We start from the raw sequence: 19,105 nt of genomic DNA, 5'->3' as shown, positions 1-19,105 counted from the left end.
GTGACGTTGCGTATATTGAATATTTTATTTACTAGAAGTATATCTTTTCATTAATCATGATTATTCCTACTCTACTAGGTTTCATTAGAAAATACTTCTGGATTTCATAATGAGAAAAAGCTTATATTTTTCAATAGGTATCTAGGTAAGACATAAGCATGTGCATACTTATGTATGTATGAACATCTTATGTAAGCGACCTTGCATCGTGAATACTCTTAAGCGATATACAGACGAAGCAACTTCATTTAATGTAGTTGGCAAGAATTTGTAATTTACGCTGTTTTTATGTAAACAATTTTTTGATAAAGATCAAATGCTTGTATGCTCTGTAGTTAGTCAAAGAGTGAGACTGCTGAGTATGAGATCTTGGATAGGATACTCTAGTTAGCTTAACTAAGCATAACCTATATTACTTCAATCTTATTGTGATTTATTTCCTTTGACACGATTTCCCGAAAAAAATATGTAATGTTTTTGTCTTGTATTTTATTACGTGATTGGCAAAAAGTGACAAAAGTAAATATATGAAAGACATTTGTCTTTTAACACCAGCTCGACTATAAGGTTGCTTTTCCAACAGATGTGCTATGTAGGTATGCTATGAAGATGCAATAGCTAAGCTGTGTAACTAGGTGAACATTTCCACTGATTATAAGCTATGTAGCTGTGCTATGAAGATGCGCCGACGCAAATTAGCAGCAACATGTATCGATAGCAGGGAAATTATACATAGCACATATCTATCATGGTGGAAATGAACTCAGCTTAGCTATGTTTTTTACATAGCTAAGCTGAGTTCATTTCCACCAGTGCTAAGCTATGTGTACCAATGAATGTGATTGGTTGAATGCAGAAATGCAGCATAGGCCTAATAGTATGACTTCTATACTTTTATAGAGTTGCAATGTCTATAAAACGCCATAGACTAGAATAAGCTCAGCATATCTTTGCTGCAATAACACACAAGACTCGCTACTAATTAGCAGGGAAACTGATATCTCGGCGATTTTCCACTACTACTGCTGCAAGGCAATTAGCACTCGGCATTTTTCAATACAAATATTGTACGTCTATCTTGCACGTTTTACTGAGATTAAAAGAAGTGCTTTAATGACTGTATTGCATGTGTGCATTCCATTCCAAGTATGGATTTCTATAATATTATGGTGCTTTGAGATAAATATAATTGAACAAACATTAATTGTCTATTACGTTATTGAACTAAGCCTTTTTATACTCAGTCTCTTAATTTGTTTTACTTTCTAATAAATATAATCTGAATTACCCGATGGTAAGCAATCGCCGCCGCCCATAGACGCCCGCAACACTAGAGGCTTTATAAGTGCGCTTCCAGCATTTTGGGGGTTAGGAATTTAATGGTTGTTGGGGAATTGGGAATTGGGAAGTTACTCACTGAACAAAACACAATGCAACTGTTGTTTCACGTCGGTTGAACTCTCTTAAAAATTAACCTTATAAAAACTAAGACCACTTTATCATTCAATTTGATATGTAACAAATAAATATGCACGTTTTGAATGCCAAATTCGATAGTTAATTATAAATCAATATCCTGGAAATAATGATAACAACTCAATAGTATCCAATAGAAAGGTTTAAGTACCGTACCGTTTTTCATCAATTTCATTCTACTTTTCGATTTATATATTCAACTTTTATCTATTCAACAACACAGAATGCAAGTGGAAATATTCAACTATAGGAAAACTAGTTGCATAAATCATTTGCAAGTGATGTTCCAGAGAGGTACCGACTACCGACCAATTTCGGCGCTACCGCAACCCAGTCCGGTACGTAACACAATGCGTCGCCCGGAACCGGAACGAAACCGCAAAACCAACCGGATTTAAACTTTTTGAATTTTCACCGACTTCTATTTTAGGATTTTGTGAAAACGGGATTTATTTTTTTTCTGTGTGTCAGATTCGCAGTACAAAGTATTCGTTCTTGAAAGGGTAAGCTTATGATGAATAAGCTGCTGTGTTAGAGGTTTTTGCGTTTAGTAACATATTTCGTTATCAGTTCAGTGTAACTACTTTTTTTTATTAAAACGTGGGCTCACATTAGGATTTTCTCTTTTGTCGTGGGTGCGTTTACAAACATATTATTTCACATGCACATGACAGCCGGACCCGAAACAATAATTTGTGGATCAGAGAAAGAAGAAAGAAAGAAAGAAACACACAAAAAGTTGCTTCGTGCGGAAATCGAACCCGCTATACGTTGTACAGCACCCTATTGCCCGGCCACAACGTTAACATTGTGTGCAAAAATAAACTGAGTTGTGGAAAAAATCGAGACAAAGAAAGAATTTTTATTAAGTATAGAGTCAACATAAAAATTCGTACCACACGTCAATGAGCTCAATTTCACATTAGCACATTTATTTCATGAAATATTTTCAGAAATAACAATAATCATATCGTTTTGCAAGCTTAGGCTTTTACTAACTTACACGAAATACATTTTTACTCTTAAGTAAAATTGCTAAGTAAAGTTCAATGTTATGTTATTAAAATTGTGGATAAAAGTGGCTTAAGGTAAGGTATAAAAATAATATTTATTAGAATAGTGATTATATCCATTTCTTAAAAAGTTTTGAAAACGAAACGTCTAAGATTTTATACAGGTACGTATATTTTTTGGTGTTAAATCTCAAGCTTGAAAATGTTAAGTTTTAACGAGTTGTTTAAAACAGATTTATTGCATTTAAAAATATCTGTATTCTTAATACGAGTTTGCTTTACATTGAACGACAACGAAACGAGAGCGCGTACGGCGCAAAGGTACTAAGCCACGGAACCAACCAATGAGAACGCCGAACCAAACCGCCATCCTCCCTGGAGCTGCGGACTGCCTTGCCGGTAACCGGGGCTCCGGCTCAAAAAGCAGGAGAAGGAACGGGGTATTTTTTAGTCAGTAAGAGACTGATACTTCCTCTCGCCTTGCCCAAGGCGGAAGAAGTCATTGAATGATTTTCCGCGCTCAAAAAAAGGCATACCATCAGACTTAATTGTAACTTTTGTGAGACATACTAAATAAATTATTATGTTAACATGAATATGAGCCTCTAGCATGGCTTGAAACTAGTCGAGTTCCTCGTCAAAACATTACGTGAGTAAGCCGATAACATAATAATTAATACCATCAGACGATCAAAAAAAGCTTAAAATAGATATCGACCTTAAAAAATCTAATAAGTGGTCCAAATCACGTATAACAATACATACGCACGTAATATTCGCTTATCAATCAATGCGCAGCTACCAGCGTGACAACATGTTGCTGATGACGTGACGAGACAGGTACGTGACAACAAATATGATAACTTGACACGCTACCTTAGTAGGTACGTGTGGAATGAGGAAGTTGTGATTAAAATTTATGTAGGTTGGTATTATATGTACGTAAATATATGTTTGAAATGGGATTTTATAAAAGATAGCTACTTCCGCGCGGTTTCACCCGCTCTGCTTGGTTCCTATTGGTCATAGCGTGATGTTTTAGCCTATAGCCTTCCTTCGATAAATGCACTATCCAACACAAAAAGAATTATTCAATTCGGACCAGTAGTTCCGGAGATTAGCGCGTTCAAACAAACAAACAATCAAACAAACAAACTCTTTAGCTTAATAATATTAGTATAGTTGTATCTGATCTGGAGTTGCGGACAACATAGTGGGTATACCGGGGTTTCAGCTCGAAACGCAGGAGTAGGAACGGAGTGGTTTTTACTGTGTCTGACACTCCCTTTATCATTGGAAGATTTCCCCCCTCAAAAAGATTATACGCGTATTAAAATACCTACAAAGGCGAACACATATAATGTAGCACATACTTTTCAACCAGTGCTATCATGATTGCTGTTTTACGAGGGTTGAGTTTATTATTATACACAAGGCTAAATCCGCTACTTCGTTCTATGTAATAATATAGTACTAACTTATTACTTAATTCCAGAATATGTGATACATCTGAGGAATTAAATTAAAAAACAAATTATCAATCTCACTTCTTACTTGTCAATTGTACTTAAGTTCCAACCCATGAATCAAGTACAAAGAGGTGATGCCATAATGTAATTGTGCACTGGGATTGAGATTTTTTAATTTAAAATATTAGCGCTCCGATAATGGCGCATTAAAATGTGGACAATTGTCAACATGTTTGTAGCACGGAATACAGAAAACTTTTTCTATTCCATGGTTTGTAGTATGGGACAGCTAGATTAAAGAGGGGCGTGGTTTATAACATTCCGCGCTCCCCGTAAACTGTCACGCATTAAGTATGTTAAAGGGAAATCCAGTTATGACATCTCTTTGTGTTTACTTCATGTTTCCACCATTCAACCAATGAGACAGCTTCACTAAATGTTAGTAATATCCAAAACAATGTTTTACTCTATGAAATACTGACAAGTACCTATAATATTAACATACCACTAACTTACTATAATATGGGATATTAGATTCTATATCATAGGCAATAGGTGTCAACATTGTATACTACTAATTAACTACTAGGTATTATTAGTGGTTTGATAACACAGTCTATATGCTATAGATTATATTTTAATGTTGATATTATAGAGATTGTCGATAGATTTGTTATATAACTCTTGTTTAATAGTAATTGGGGCTTGCTTAGTGCTTGTATTAACAGTATAAAACTAATAATATAAATGTGCAACTTTGTTTATTTGGTTTTTTGGATGTTTGTCCGTCAATCACGCTGAAACTATTGAACAGATTTTGATGAAATTTAGTATACAGACAGGGTATGAGCTGACTTGGGTGATGGGATACGTTTTATCCCACAGACACGCGGGCGAAGACGCTAGCAGAAGCTGGTTAGAGATATAAAGTAAAGATATTAAATTAAAAAGTAATTTGTTTTTAAATAATCCTTGCTTGAAATGAGTAATTTAAAGTAATTCATTCTCTACAATTTTTGCATGTCCTAACTAAGTTATCTAAAGTTATTCAAGATCTAATCTTATGTACATTGCCCTTTTAAGCTGTACTTAAACTAGAGGTTAGATTAATTCTCCACGAAAGTTGAGAGCTCAGTCGCTTAATTTGTTTTGTAAAATAACTTTTTAGGCAATAAATCATCATTGTTAAAAATTGCATTTTAAAACTGTTAAACGTTTGTGAACGTTACAAATCACTAATAAGACTTAACTTGCTCGAGGCGCCATCTGGCAAACGAGGTCTTTAAAATACGAACTACAGCACAAACCATTTGACCTAAAAAATCAATAGTCCATTACTTATTTCCCTGTATTGCTGTTAAAAAGTTTGCTCAAAGTAGTTATTAAGAATAGAACGCTCTTCGACGAAACGAATTAAAATTTTACGTCATTATAAAATGTAGATTTTCTTGACATTTTCTTTATCGCTGAATACTTATCGTTAATGCAGAATTATTATAGAAACATTACTGCTTACTGTATACTTACAGTAAAATATGTACATAGTTATTTCTCAAGTTCTTTACAAACTCCAATTCACCACAACATAGCTACACAAAATTTATAAGAGTAGGCGTTTATTTCGGGAGACCTATGTTCAGAAATGGACGTCTTATGATTGATTTGATGCTAATTATAATAATGATGAGGTGAAAATCTTACTGCGTCAATAAAATTAATCTTTACCGCAAATGATAGGAAGAAATACAATGTTCAGAATGTTCTATTTATAACCTAAAATAGTTTATATCTATAAAAGATATATAAGGTTAAATCGATTTAACTGAAGATTAGTGTGGATTTTTTTATACATTTTATGGGTCGACGTTTGGCCGCTATCTCGCCTGATGGTAAGTGATGATGCGGCCTAAGATGGAGCACGTCTGCCCATAAGCAACCTATTCACTCGGACTTTGAAGATACTCAGGTTATCCCATCAGGAAACACAAATACTTTTTAATCAAGGATTTCCCGGGATTGCGCGTACGAAGTCGCGGGCAGAAGCTAGTAGTCTATAAAGGATACTTGCTCGATCTATCAATGGCCACGTTTATTAAAATCCATTCTTGTATAAGAAGATTGATGGAGGCGACATAACATTGTGTAGAAATATGATGAGCTACAAAGTCCTTGTCCATTATCTAAAGTCCCTGATAGTAATTTTAAATTTATTTTCTTACTAGCTTCTGCCAGTGGCTTCACTCGCGTTGCGTGGGATAAAAAGTATATTATCACCCAAGTTAGCTGATATCCTTTCTGTTTGTATACCAAATTTTATCAAAATCCTTTCAATAGTTTTTAGTATAGCGTGACTGACAAATAAGCATTCAAATAAACTTTTACATTTTGTAATATTAAAGTGTGATAGTGCGATTGTTATAGAAATATAATATCACCCCTATGAGGTGTTGGATGATTTGTAGTTAGTACTTTATCCACTCAAACGCCCGGGCGACTATAGTCGCCCAAAAAATTTTGGCGTTAAACGCCCGGGCGACTATAGCAGCCCATTTGACTTGTTCACTTCCAACGAATTTTTATCTATGACAAGCTTCAAAGAGCTTTACGAATGTTATACTAGATGGATCTGTATTAAATAACGCATCTATTGGTCGGTAAAACAGTATGCCAGGTGACAGCAAGAATATAAAAAATAATTGTTTACAAACTGTGGGTCAAGTTTTGTGAAGTGTTTGCGTTTAAAATTGAAGTATTCATTTATTTATCATCCTACTGTATTAGTGTTGTATATTAAAATAATCCTTAAGATTCATTCTTTCAAAATAAAACAACGAAAATAAATAATTAAATAACGTTTAGTCAAAACTTGTTCAAAAAAACAAACAAATATTTAGCCCGTTCTGTTAAGTTCAACTTTTTTTTATGCATTTGTGATTGATTTCAGTACTTTAATTAGTATATATTTTGATTCCTTAATAATTCAGCTTTATACTGGTATTTTTTACTTTGCTATAGCTGCAATAGTTTGCTAGAAAATACACTTTGAATCGGTAACGGCATAGGGCGCTCGACGCGGTTCAACACAGATCGAGCGCGTGGGCGTACAAGGTGTTGACAGGTGTCGCACGTGAACGTTTGAGTGGTTATACTTTTATGGATAACAGTTGTGCTATATGTGCTATAAATATCACATCTAATTATGATTCAACAATAAATATATCTAAATATTTTACAATCAAAAGCACCAATGTTAGGTGCCTTAGCTAGGCAACACAACCAAGCTAAGCATAACCTAAAACAGAAGGATTCGAAGACGATAAAGATTTAAAATACCTATTGTAACTGGATACTTTAATCCAACTTAAGATTATTGTTTTGGGAGCGGATCACTAGCTACGCATAAATATTCATCGATACACGTGTTCAAGTTTAACCAAAACAAATACCTCTACCAAACTCTAAGGTGAATGACCAGATATAGTTCAAATCATTGACGAACACAAGAGGTTTGTTTGTAAAGACTATCAGCTCAAGTTACTCTTTTCTGTCAAGTTTCTGTATTAGATTTTCAACTTTGTCTTTTTGATATAAAGTCTAAAGTTCGATGGTAGGTTGGGTGGTAGGTTCATCTGCTGGTGTCTGTACTAACAAAGGGTATGGTGCAAATAGTATTGAGATGAGATGGGAAGAAAAGGGTTAAGTACGGCCAAGGGACTACTGTGTAGGGTTCAAATGTTCAATCGTTTTAAGTCTTTGGTGAATTAATAAAGGTAAGAGATTTACAAATGCTTTTGAGATATAACCACAAAATTGGATCCAAAGGTTACGTTAAGCGTATTTACTACGCCCACTTGCCTTTCTATTTTTAGTTTCCAAACCCTCAAAAACTGATACTAGGTAGTACGTAGGTATGATTAATGAGATAAACGGCCCACCCGTAATCTAAACAAGACATTTTTTTGTTTGCTGTCTGCCTCGTTGAACGCTAGTAGGTGCGATTGTCGAACTCATTAGTTTTGATTAAAAATTAAAACGGGATATTTACCAATATTTTGGCACTGTTGCAAGCGCCATGATTACGGATGAACTGTGAACACGGAGATCAGTATCATCAGCCTGTTCTCGTCCACTGCTGGACACAGGCCTCTCCAATGGTACACCACTGAGTATCGGAAATTGGAAACTCATAACTAACTTTTTAAGTTCTAATGATATTACTAGTGACCATGTCAGTTTAAAAACTTATATCATAGTTTTAAGTTTGATATCCGAGTCGAGCCTATATTAACACAGCGTTACATTGTTTAAGTACGTCCTATATAATTTAACTTTCATTTTAAACAAGTTACAAAATATGGGTGTGTAAAAAACCTACCTGGAATTTTCATGAAAGAAGAAGAAAAGTAGTATAGCAGTCTTATGTTCACTTACCAAATATCTATAAATAGCGAAGGGCACGTACTCCAGCATGACGAAGACATCAGCCACCGCCAGCCACTTCAGCAGTCTATTGATGGGAGCAGCAGCCAGGTCTCGTCGCGTCAGCACAGCTACATTCAGTGCATTCGCCAGGCTCCCGAAGAAACATACCTGGAACAACGTTTATGTTTACGGTTAGGGCAACATATATTTTTTAATAACGTGTCCCCACACTATGATTTTCTCTTGTATCGTGGGTGTGTTTATAAACATACAAGTTCACATACACATGTCACCCAGACCCGACTACATCCACAGCACGCATCTTTATCTTTCCATATAAAAAACATAGTTTAGCTGAATCTATTTCCACCAGTGCTAAGCTATATGTACCAATGAATGTGATTGGTGGAAGCCAAACGAATCCACAGCGTGGCACATTTGAGGGAAAACCGTTTAAAAAATATACAAAGCTGCATCTCCTAATACACTATACTAATACACGTCAGTATCAAACAAAACTCACCAAAAACCTATGATGACTTCAAAGCCATATCTAACTTTACTCCAAAAAGGTCAAGGATTACGTTGGTTTTAAAAATGTTAGGAAAAAGCCATTAGGTACAGACGTTAAAACTGCATTCTGTAAATTATGGAGGTCGTTTTGATAGGAGAAAGTTGGCACATACTGCTTTGTGCAACCGAATGTACTTTTTGGCACTTTAAAGTGTATTTCTGAAGATAAGTTTGGTACTAAAAGGATTATGGGTTGATTTTTATGTTGGTCTTTTGAAATGAGCTGAGATTTTCTTGGAAAATTTTACAATGTTGTGAAGCAAACTTTTCTGCGCAATTTTCGCCATCTTCAAAGCCGTGCTGTGATCATAACGTTAATAAATTAAACTCAGTGCTGACTGCTGCAGTAACACAGACGTATAAATTACAAAAATAAAAAGGATCACATAGAATGCTATTTGTAACAGAAGAAAATAAAGTGAACATACTTATAACAAAATTGGTTTAACTTAGGTTGATTGGAATTATTCGACAAAAGGATGGAAGTCCTATTGACATACTTCGTTCAAAAGGCCCTGTACCTACTTAAGGGAAAAGGGAAATATTCATACGGAAATTGACATGATTTTTGGGACATTTGTATACAAAAGCTTAGTTATATTTACGTATCAGACAGTGGCTTAAATAGACAAATAGGTCTAAATAATTCAAAGGATATTTTTATATGGCTAAATATTTTGATAGAGATATTTATATAGTGATATACAAGGCGGATATCAATAGAGCCGTCGGTAGAGGGCGCCCTAGACGGACATGGATTAAAAGTACACATAGCCGACGAGCATGCATGAAAAGACTGATGACTGTAGATAAATCATCCAATGACTTCTCTCGCCAGGGCGAGGCGAGAGGGAGTGTCAGACTCTTACTGACTAAAAACCACCCCGTTCCTACTCCTGCCTGTCGAGCCGGAGCCCCGGTAAACCCGCTAGGTAGTCCGCAGCTCCGGAAGCGAAAGAGGTAAGATTCGTAGCAATTAGCGTTCCATTGTCTCTGCATGAGGGTATGGGAGACAGGCGTGAGGTTATGTATGTATAAATAGACAGTGCAGAAGAGGATCCTAGAGGACCTACATTTTATTGTAACTGTGTCAATGGAAGTAAAGTAAAATTGCAAAACAAGAGCAATGACAGTCATTGCCCTTAATGAAAGATCATTACTTCAACGTATATCACGAACGTGATGCGTCTATTTGGCTTTTTTTTATGTGTTAATGTGTCTATTTTACAATAGATAGTGTAAATAGTTGTTTATTTCTTTTGTTTATGTGTTAAATTATGTCCACTGGTCAATGCTGTATTCAGAGCTGTGGACAACGTTACAGGTTACGGGGCTCCGGCTCAAATCAGGATAAAGAACATGGTGTTTTTAGTCAATAAAAGTCTGACACTCTCTCTTGCCTCACCCAAGGCGGGAGAAGTCATTGGATGCTTTTCCCCTCTCTAAAAGATCATCAGCTACAATTTATAGTCTACCTATGTAAACTTACAGTCTATATTACAACAACACCATCACTGTATGTATGTATATTGATACAAAGATGTTCCAGGCTTCCATTGAAAGGTTCTCTATATTTTTAAAAGCCGTCTTACAAAAGGAAGCTCTATTCTTAGAGCTATATTGCTTTAATGTAGTCTTGGTTCGAGAAATAGCGAAAAGAGACTGTATGTTTATTTTTCTCATATCATCACGCCTTTTATCCACGAAGGGATATGCAGAGGTGTACTTTACGGTAATGCCGCAATGTACATGCACTTTTCACTATTTGTGTTATAACTCCTATGTAATAGGGGTTAGCATATTGCTTTATACTGGGCACCATTTCAGACTTCGTGCTACTACTTAGAAATTTTCGAAAAACCGTAAAGAGCCCAATAATACTTCGCCGACGGAAATCGAACACGAGACCGGCAGTCGCACTTGCAACCACAGAACCCAGCAATACTTCGCCTGACCCGTGAATACCTGAGACCTCTTGCCCGGCAGTTGGACTTGCGATTCAACCAACGAAGTAGGCAGAGAGTTTGTTTTTCTTTTGAAATTATTACATGTATAAGAGATTTATTCAGAGAAATTCTCGTTCTGTTTGAAAAACAAACAGTAATAATTGGCAAAGTACCGTTGGTTTGTACCAGGCTGTCATAAAACTGTAGGTGGTTTAGTAATCGTTTAATCGATTCTGAATCAATCGTTTTGGAGTAACGCCAATTTCGATTTCACCGTTGTTTACAGGAAACATCAATGAGGTTTTTATGAATGAATAGAATTTGAGGAAAATTGTTCCATGAAATAAGATAGTAAAAATACTTTTTAGGAATTGGGTTTAGAGCTGCGGGTTGCCTAGCGGGTTACCGGGATTGAAGCGGGAGTAGGAACGGGGTGGTTTTTAGTCAGTAAGAGTCTGACACGCCCTCTCGCCTCGCCGAAGGCGGGAGAAGTCATTGGATGATTTCCCCCTTCAAAAACAAAGGTTTTTCGGTAGTAGTTATCAGAAAATATTATTTTGGACTCAGCAAAAGCATAGAATAAATAACACTCAATTTACTTTATTAATTCTGACAAAACCGTGATTAAGTTATAAGGTAGGTTCTTAACTTCTTAGATAGTCGCTATAAATAGAATTCAATCTTTAGGTCGTCTTACAGTATCTTAGTCTAGACGTGATGTGGTTGCTAATACCTATTTCAAAGTGATTAATATTATAACCTATTAATATAAGTAACTAATTACTTAAAATCCTCCTGAAAATGAGGATCGCCCACGTAATTAATTAAGTAATGTTTTCTGTATTATAAATGAGATTTGAAGAAAAAGTAAGCTTCGGTTTAACTGTGTAAGGCTGAATTTAGAAATAAAATTATTGCTAATTCATTTTTATAATAACTATTCTGAGACTTACGCCTTACAACTTACGCCAGCCTACAGTAGGCTGCACGACGTCGCCGCATCTGTGCACGCTGCTCATGATGAAGAGTCCCTTTGTGACTCAAAACTAGTAGAAATTTTCTCCATAAATTTACGTGAGTAAACCGTGATTTTTAGTTAATTTATTGCTATTTTATTCGGAAAACGGTGTGTGTACTGTGAAAGGAACCCTTACGGTTTATTTCCAGTCTGTATTTTACAGGCTGTATTAACTGACGTACTCAAACATTTAACGATTACTCTTACTTTGACTGTCAAAAAAATCTGTGGAAGGCTTATCCTCTGCAAGCGCTGGTGGCTTTTGCCCCCCATGGAGTTTAATGTGTTAACCTATTCCTTCGTAACAATTTTGTTTTAAACTATTGCTAAGGACTCAGTTAAGTAATCTTCTGTCTGTCGGTAAGTCTTCCAATTACATCAACTCAACAGTATGGAAGGATTCAAAAAAGGACAACAAAGTGATCAAGATTTGTTTTTAAAATAGATTTATTTATCAAATAGTTTAAATATTTTAAACAAAAAGTTATACGCTGTCATCATGTCATGTTGTCGTCTGCTACAAATAGATTTTAATAAGAAAAATGTTGATGCAAGTTTTCAAATATAAACTAGAAGCTGTCAGGCAACACTTTTAACAAAAAAATCAATAACTTAAAAATAGACTGTTTCCAGACTTTATAATATTTATAAAGTTTATACTAGTATATTGCAGCGCATTTTCTAAGAATAATTTATGTGCAAACATCGATCATGAGTGGTTTTATAATGATGTGCAAGAATGCGCCTGATGTTGGGAAGTCCAGAACATTGGGTGTCAAAGTCGAAGTCAAATAATTTACATTATATTCCAATTAGACCATACAGGTACTTTTGAAATGTTAACAAATAAAGAAATTAATAATAGTCTATCAGTCTGTCCGTCAGTGAAGCTAAGTTCTTGGTCCAAAGTATAGCTTGGAATGGAAAAGAACGAGCAAGAACCATTAGATTTTCTTTAAAAAAAATACACGTTTATAATAATTTCTCTAATACATGTTTTCGATCAATAATTTGAGATATTTAAAGAAATTAAAGTAAAAGTTGAAAATTAAAGTTCTTACTTTAATTTTCGGTTTTCGTTGAAATATTTAGTTGTTGTGTTGTATTATGCTTCTGTAGACGAGTACTACTTGTATTTTCATTTAAGTCATACGAGTGATTTCCATACTGTCTAGTCTATTATGAAAAATAATAGAGTTTATGAGAACATAATTCCATTATCATTTAGATGGATTTCAGACACAAAGAGATTATTTTCAAAAAAAAAACATAATCAAAATACAAGAGAAACATGTTTTTTTCTGGAAACTGAATCGTTTATCAAAAACCCATCAATATATTGGGTAAATAACCTTAATTCATTCTTGTGTAACGCGCCCTTAATTATGTGACACTTGACACCCTGTGTACGAATCATTATGGGCCGATGATCAAGCCAAATGGGTCAATTATGTTCCTTAATGGGTCAGTTATGTTTTTCACAACATTTTTATGTTTACTGTTTTTTATGGATGGTGACAGGTTATATTACTGTAGTTCACAATTAACTTGCATACCTTGTAGTGCCACGCGATATGCAACTTTCATTCTGCATTCTGCTCATTTTTCTAGGTACGTTTACTGCTAGAAAATATTTTTTTTATTAAAAAATAATAATATATTTATAATTGAATCACCAATTCGAAGAATCTTTAATTATTTACACTTTCATTATCTACGCACGCATATTGGGATAGCTCGATATGCGTATATAGCTCGTATTTATAAAAGTTTTTTATACGAGTAAGTATTATTAAATAACAGTGTCGAGTGTAGAACCAAACATAAACATTACTATGACTCATCCCCTTGACCTAATTCGGAGACCGTAACATCGTTTATCCTCTAATAACTAATGGCTATCTCTTCGTAAATCAATCAAACTACCACTAAAAGCAGAAAAAAGCTAATAACGACCATCCACTTAATATAAATAAGGTTCAATTTCAGTTAATTAAAACGTGTCTGTGTTTGTTAAGATTCAATGATTAAAGTTTGTTACTAAGGAAAAAAAATAAGTTCATAATAGAATATAGGTATAATAATACTTAAAAGAAAATAAAATAGGTATTATTGTTTTTCTTAAATGTAGTGTTTTAAGATAATAATACCTACCGAAAAATCTCAAAAATATTATTGATCCAGAAATGTTGGGTTTGATATCCAAGATATTATATTGGACAAATTCGGCATTAAATATAATAAATGGGTCAGCAAAGCAAAATATTAGTAAAATATTTTAAAAGTATTTTTTATGGTATACCCCGAAAACGCGACGGATCACCTGATGTAAGCAATCGCCGACATCATTGGACACCCGAAACCCCAGAGGCGTTACAAGTACGTCACCGACCTTTTGGGGGTTAAGAATTTAAAGATTGTTGGGGAATCTGACATTGAAAAGATTGAGAAGGGGAGTAAGTATTTGGGCCTCCGGTAACCTCACTAACATAATGAAACACAACGCAAGCGTTCTTTCACGTCGGTTTTCGGTGAGGCTGTGGTATCACTCCGGTCGAGTCGGCCCATTCGTACCGAAGCATGGCTCTCCCACACTTAAAAAGACTAAGGGTTTTTTTTAATGTCTTAAAATTTGTAATCAAAATTCCAAACTATAACTTTGTCAGTTACTCCTTAAGATTTAAGGTGTAACATGATGTTTAGATAATATTGTCTTAGATTTACGGCCGGAAGGTTGTGGGGAGATGCAAACTACAGTAGGGACTTAATATCCGGTGTTTGAACTGAATGTCTGTACATCCGACGTACATACACAATGTATACACGGTGTAACAAAAAGGGGGTATACATATCAATTGCACGGTTTCTAGATAACATAACAAACGATACGGGAAAGGATTTTTAAACTCATGTTTACATGGTACCAAGTTATGAATTTTTCAAATCACGCCGGGGCGCGAATCAAAATTGGGTAGACAGGTACTAGGCGATCAGATTGACAAAAATAATGTTTCATAATATTAGCGAGTGACCCCTGTAGCGTTGTGACACGTTTGTATGATTTGAAATCAAGAACTATGCGATACAAAGTATTTGGTACTATTTTTTTTAAACGTATTTTAAGCTGAAGCTTCTTGTAGAGACTCTATTCAACATGTATTCATCAGGGCTTCTTGATGTATATGGGTATTTTGTTACACGTTGTATATGTACATACATACGTACTGAGTTACAGTATAGAGATAAAGTGACGTTTTGTTGAGGGCAAAACTAAAACAATGTTTTTTTTTAGTTTCGCTTGGCTCGCATTATACAATAAAACAACAAAGATTTGTCTAATTTGGCGAAGTCATTCACGACTTATGCGCTTACAAATACATTTTTAGTTATACTGATTTCTTATTCTTGTAACTGTTTGACGAGGAATTCGACTAGTTTCAAGGCATGCTAGATGCACTCATGAGCAGCATTCCGTGACAATCACCAGGTCGTGTGTAAAATAATAATTAATACTGGTTTTTATTTAATTTACTCATACATAGAGTAGTTAAGTAAAAGTTAAGTAAATTTGAAGAAAATAATTCGCTTGGGAATAGAAATCAAGATCAAGTTCCTCCGGAGCTGCGGACAACGTAAAAGGTTACCGGGGCTCCGGCTCAAAGCAGGAGAAGGAACGGGGTGGTTTTTAGTCAGTAAGAGTCTGACACTCTCTCCCGCCTCACCCAAGGCGGGAGAAGACATTGGATGATTTTCCCCCCTCAAAAAAAAAAAAAACAAAAAAAGATCAAGTTCCTAATTGGATGCGCACATGTGGTCGGACATCGTGTTTTCTAAAATATGTGCAAAGGAACTAAATACAAGCTTAACTAGTATTTTTCGTTCACATTCAATTCCATTGCATTTTCTAGATATCGTTGAATGTTTTCTTAGCAGCTCAATAGAAAAGCGTAAACATTTGCACACCTTTCTTATAACAAAAGAGTGTTCAAAGAAAACATCCCCAGTTTCTTCAGAACAGCGATGCACTTGTAAGAATATAAGATAAAAAGCTTTTTCCAATCGAACAGACAATCTACTGAACATTTTGTACAACCCAACACACAAACTCGAAAAAGATTGTAGTCGGGATAACGGAGCTAATACTACTTAAATAAATAAGACGATTTCCTCTCGTACCGTGGGAAAATAATATAACCAACAATATGGTGAGATCCCTTTCACGCTTGACATAACAATTGGCGAGCCTGTTTAAGCAAACAAATGTTTGGAAAAGAGGCATAAAATTATATGTAAGTACACATCACATAATATGACCTTATATTCCACAGTCGTTTGCTAAATTTAGAAGCCAGTTTATAATAGGAGTATGGCTTGGTTTGGTATTAAAAACGATAGTCATACTTACAATGAGGCTGAGGTAGCCATGGATGCTGTTGTAAGCGAGGATGATGTCTCTAAAGTTCCCTTCGCAGTACGTGCATGCTGGTTCTATAGGCCTCGTCAGGTTCCACCGGGACCTCCATCCATCCACTATCTTCACCAGCGTGCCAAAATCGAAAGTCTCAACTGAACTGTTCTTTGTATTCTGCACCCTCAAAGCTGATAAGAACTGCGCAAAATCCAGACTACTCCGGTTCTCACCGGACATTTCTGTCTCTAGTAACATCTCTTCGAATAAATTCGTCAGCGTCTGTGTAATATTTGATGTGTCATCTTCGTTCATTTTCTTGATATCACTTGTACCAGCTTCATACTTCACTGCTTGGTCTTTCTATGGCTTCTCTTCAATTTCCTGTAACAAATATGTGTTTTAGAATTCAACGAAGTCATTTTCATTTAATTGATGGTTTGGCTTTAATGTGACCTACATATTTGTATGTTCTTACATTTGCTTGTACTGTGAAACCTTCGTAGGATGAAACATTGTTAATGTTTATGTATTGTACGGTACACATAACTTTGTTTTCAAAGGGGTGGAATAACCTTCCGTTTTGATACCGTGATGAGAGCAGTTACGTGGGTTATAAAGAAATTTTATAGTGAGCTTGAGTTGTAATTTTACCTTCATTGCCTCTGGTGTGTTTTATAACAATGTTGAGATGAGTTTTCTCCGTTTTATCGTTATTGGTACCTAGCTTTTCGTCGTGGTTTCCCTTGCTTTATTGTTAAAGCCAATATACATAGATTCCTAGGAAAGCATATTAAAGGTCTGGCAAGGGGTCTCGGGTTCGGACAAAGTATTGGGAATTTTTCGGTTTTTCGAAAATTTCTCAGTAGTAACACGAAGTCTGGAATTGTGCTCAGTATATGGCAATAGATTCACCCCCTATTACATGGGACTTATAACACAAATGGTGAAAATTTGTGTACATTATACAGTGGCATTAAGTGTCGTAATGTGCATTTTTAGCTGCGCCTTCGGGGATAAAAGGAGTGACGATATTGAGTAAAGGATATTAGAGAGCCGATATTTTATCATAGACCTTTCCTGAGATTAGATCAGTCAAACAAAACTCTTCAGTTTTATTAAAATACTTTTGGAAATAACCAACCTTATCTTATATAATATTTTTTCTTTAATCACGTTATTTCTAGTCATAAAAGAAAATATCGACAAAAATTACTTATTTATCCTAAGCAAATTGAAGTACACGAATTCTAGATAACTTATAAAAAATTTATTGAATACGTCAATTTATATTCTGGCGCGTGACAACGAGGCATCCTATATAATTATGATAAGTAGGTACTGACTGCCGTACTCAGAGTAATTTAATGATTAAACTATTCCTCAGTAACGATTTTGTATCTAACAGGGTTAAATAAACATTAAATGTCCCTGAGTACGGAAGTAAGATAATTTAATTAGGTTAGAAATTTTATGAAATCGATGAGAATAAATAAATAAATGTTACCATTTCTTAGATCAAACAGCACCCTATTATTCCTTAGTGCCTACCGTAGCTTAGTCCTTACATTAGCTCAAAGGGAGTAGATATCTATCTAAAAAGTTCCTAAGATCACCAATTTTGTCTAAGAGAACTAGAGCAGGTCAGAAAAAGATATTATTGCGTTACCCATAAAAGTGAGTGGTACACTAGACGAAATGGACGCGCAAAAAAGATTCTCCTAAAAACATTTTGGGGTACGTAAGCCATAGTACAAGACATACCATCCAATTTATCATGGTCTCGCTTTATATGATGTCTCCACAGATCCAAAGGTCAGTTTATACTGGGTGTGTAGTTTGATGTGTAGTTGTTTACCTACATACGAATCAAGTTTCACACTCCATTGCTTTTGTTTGTTATGTGATGAATAAAACGCTTTTCCAAAAAAATACAGAATATACAGGATTATTTTGGAAATAGATATTCGTAGTAAAAGTAATATCTATTTCCAACAGATATTCGTACTAAGCTATGTTTACCTAAGCTATGTGTACCAATGAATGATGAGTGGAAGCCAAACGCATCCACAGCTACATAGCACATCTTTTTTTTTTATTTTAAGGCAGATGGATCACCTGACGGTAAGCAATCGCCGCCGCCCCCATGGACACCCGAAACACCAGCGGCGTTATAAGTGCGTTGCCGGCCTTTTGGGGGTAAGTAATTTAAGGGTTGTTGGGGAATTGAGGATTTGTTGAAGACAAGGAAATTGGGCCTCCGGTAACCACTCACACAACGCAAGCGTTGTTTCACGTCGGTTTTTTATGAGGCTGTGGTATCACTCCGGTCAATCCGGCCTATTCGTACCGAATGGTTCTCCCACACTTACTAAATAGACAGGCCTAAATGATGGGCAAAACCTACATCTAGCAAAAATAAAAAAAATACTAGAAAAAGCCTATTACGTATGTAAAAATAATACCACTGTGGCGACACTCTGACAAGTAACAAGTGACAGATGACAGAAGTTGCACATAGACTATCGACGAGCAAATCAACGGATGACGTCATAAATATCCTGCATCGCACATACGAAGTTTACATGCGAATTAAGACGGATAGAAAATCCCAACGAACAACAGTTGGGCAGAAAGCCCGCCAGGCTGATCACCTCGCCTGGTCGGAGGATCCTCCTTTTCTTAGGGAACTTTACTCTCTGTTCCCTAAAGTGGTGACCCCCGACGTGATTGAAAGCAACCTTCACGGAGCAGATCAGCACCGTCATCCTCATCGCCAT

The 19,105-nt window shown here is 35.5% G+C and overlaps 2 protein-coding genes across 2 annotated transcripts in view; both read right to left on the bottom strand.

The window, feature by feature from the left end:
• LOC118265968 (ATP-dependent RNA helicase vasa) overlaps positions 1-3,043 on the bottom strand; it is a 239,972-nt gene extending 236,929 nt beyond the window's left edge. The window contains exon 1 of the mRNA XM_050694688.1: positions 3,034-3,043. The gene's annotated coding sequence lies outside the window, so the exon portion shown is untranslated. The remainder of the gene's footprint in view (positions 1-3,033) is intronic.
• Positions 1-19,105, bottom strand: part of LOC118266511 (G-protein coupled receptor dmsr-1) — an 81,617-nt gene that overhangs the window by 29,995 nt on the left and 32,517 nt on the right. The window contains exons 2-3 of the mRNA XM_035579986.2: positions 16,323-16,709; positions 8,390-8,548 (exon numbers count right to left, since the gene is read on the bottom strand). Of these exons, the coding sequence (XP_035435879.1) occupies positions 8,390-8,548; positions 16,323-16,640 (477 nt within the window). The 5' untranslated portion in view covers positions 16,641-16,709. The remainder of the gene's footprint in view (positions 1-8,389; positions 8,549-16,322; positions 16,710-19,105) is intronic.

Source organism: Spodoptera frugiperda, chromosome 7, assembly GCF_023101765.2.
Source record: "Spodoptera frugiperda isolate SF20-4 chromosome 7, AGI-APGP_CSIRO_Sfru_2.0, whole genome shotgun sequence".
Taxonomy (NCBI): domain Eukaryota; kingdom Metazoa; phylum Arthropoda; class Insecta; order Lepidoptera; family Noctuidae; genus Spodoptera; species Spodoptera frugiperda.
This window is presented reverse-complemented; position numbering and strand designations above follow the sequence as displayed.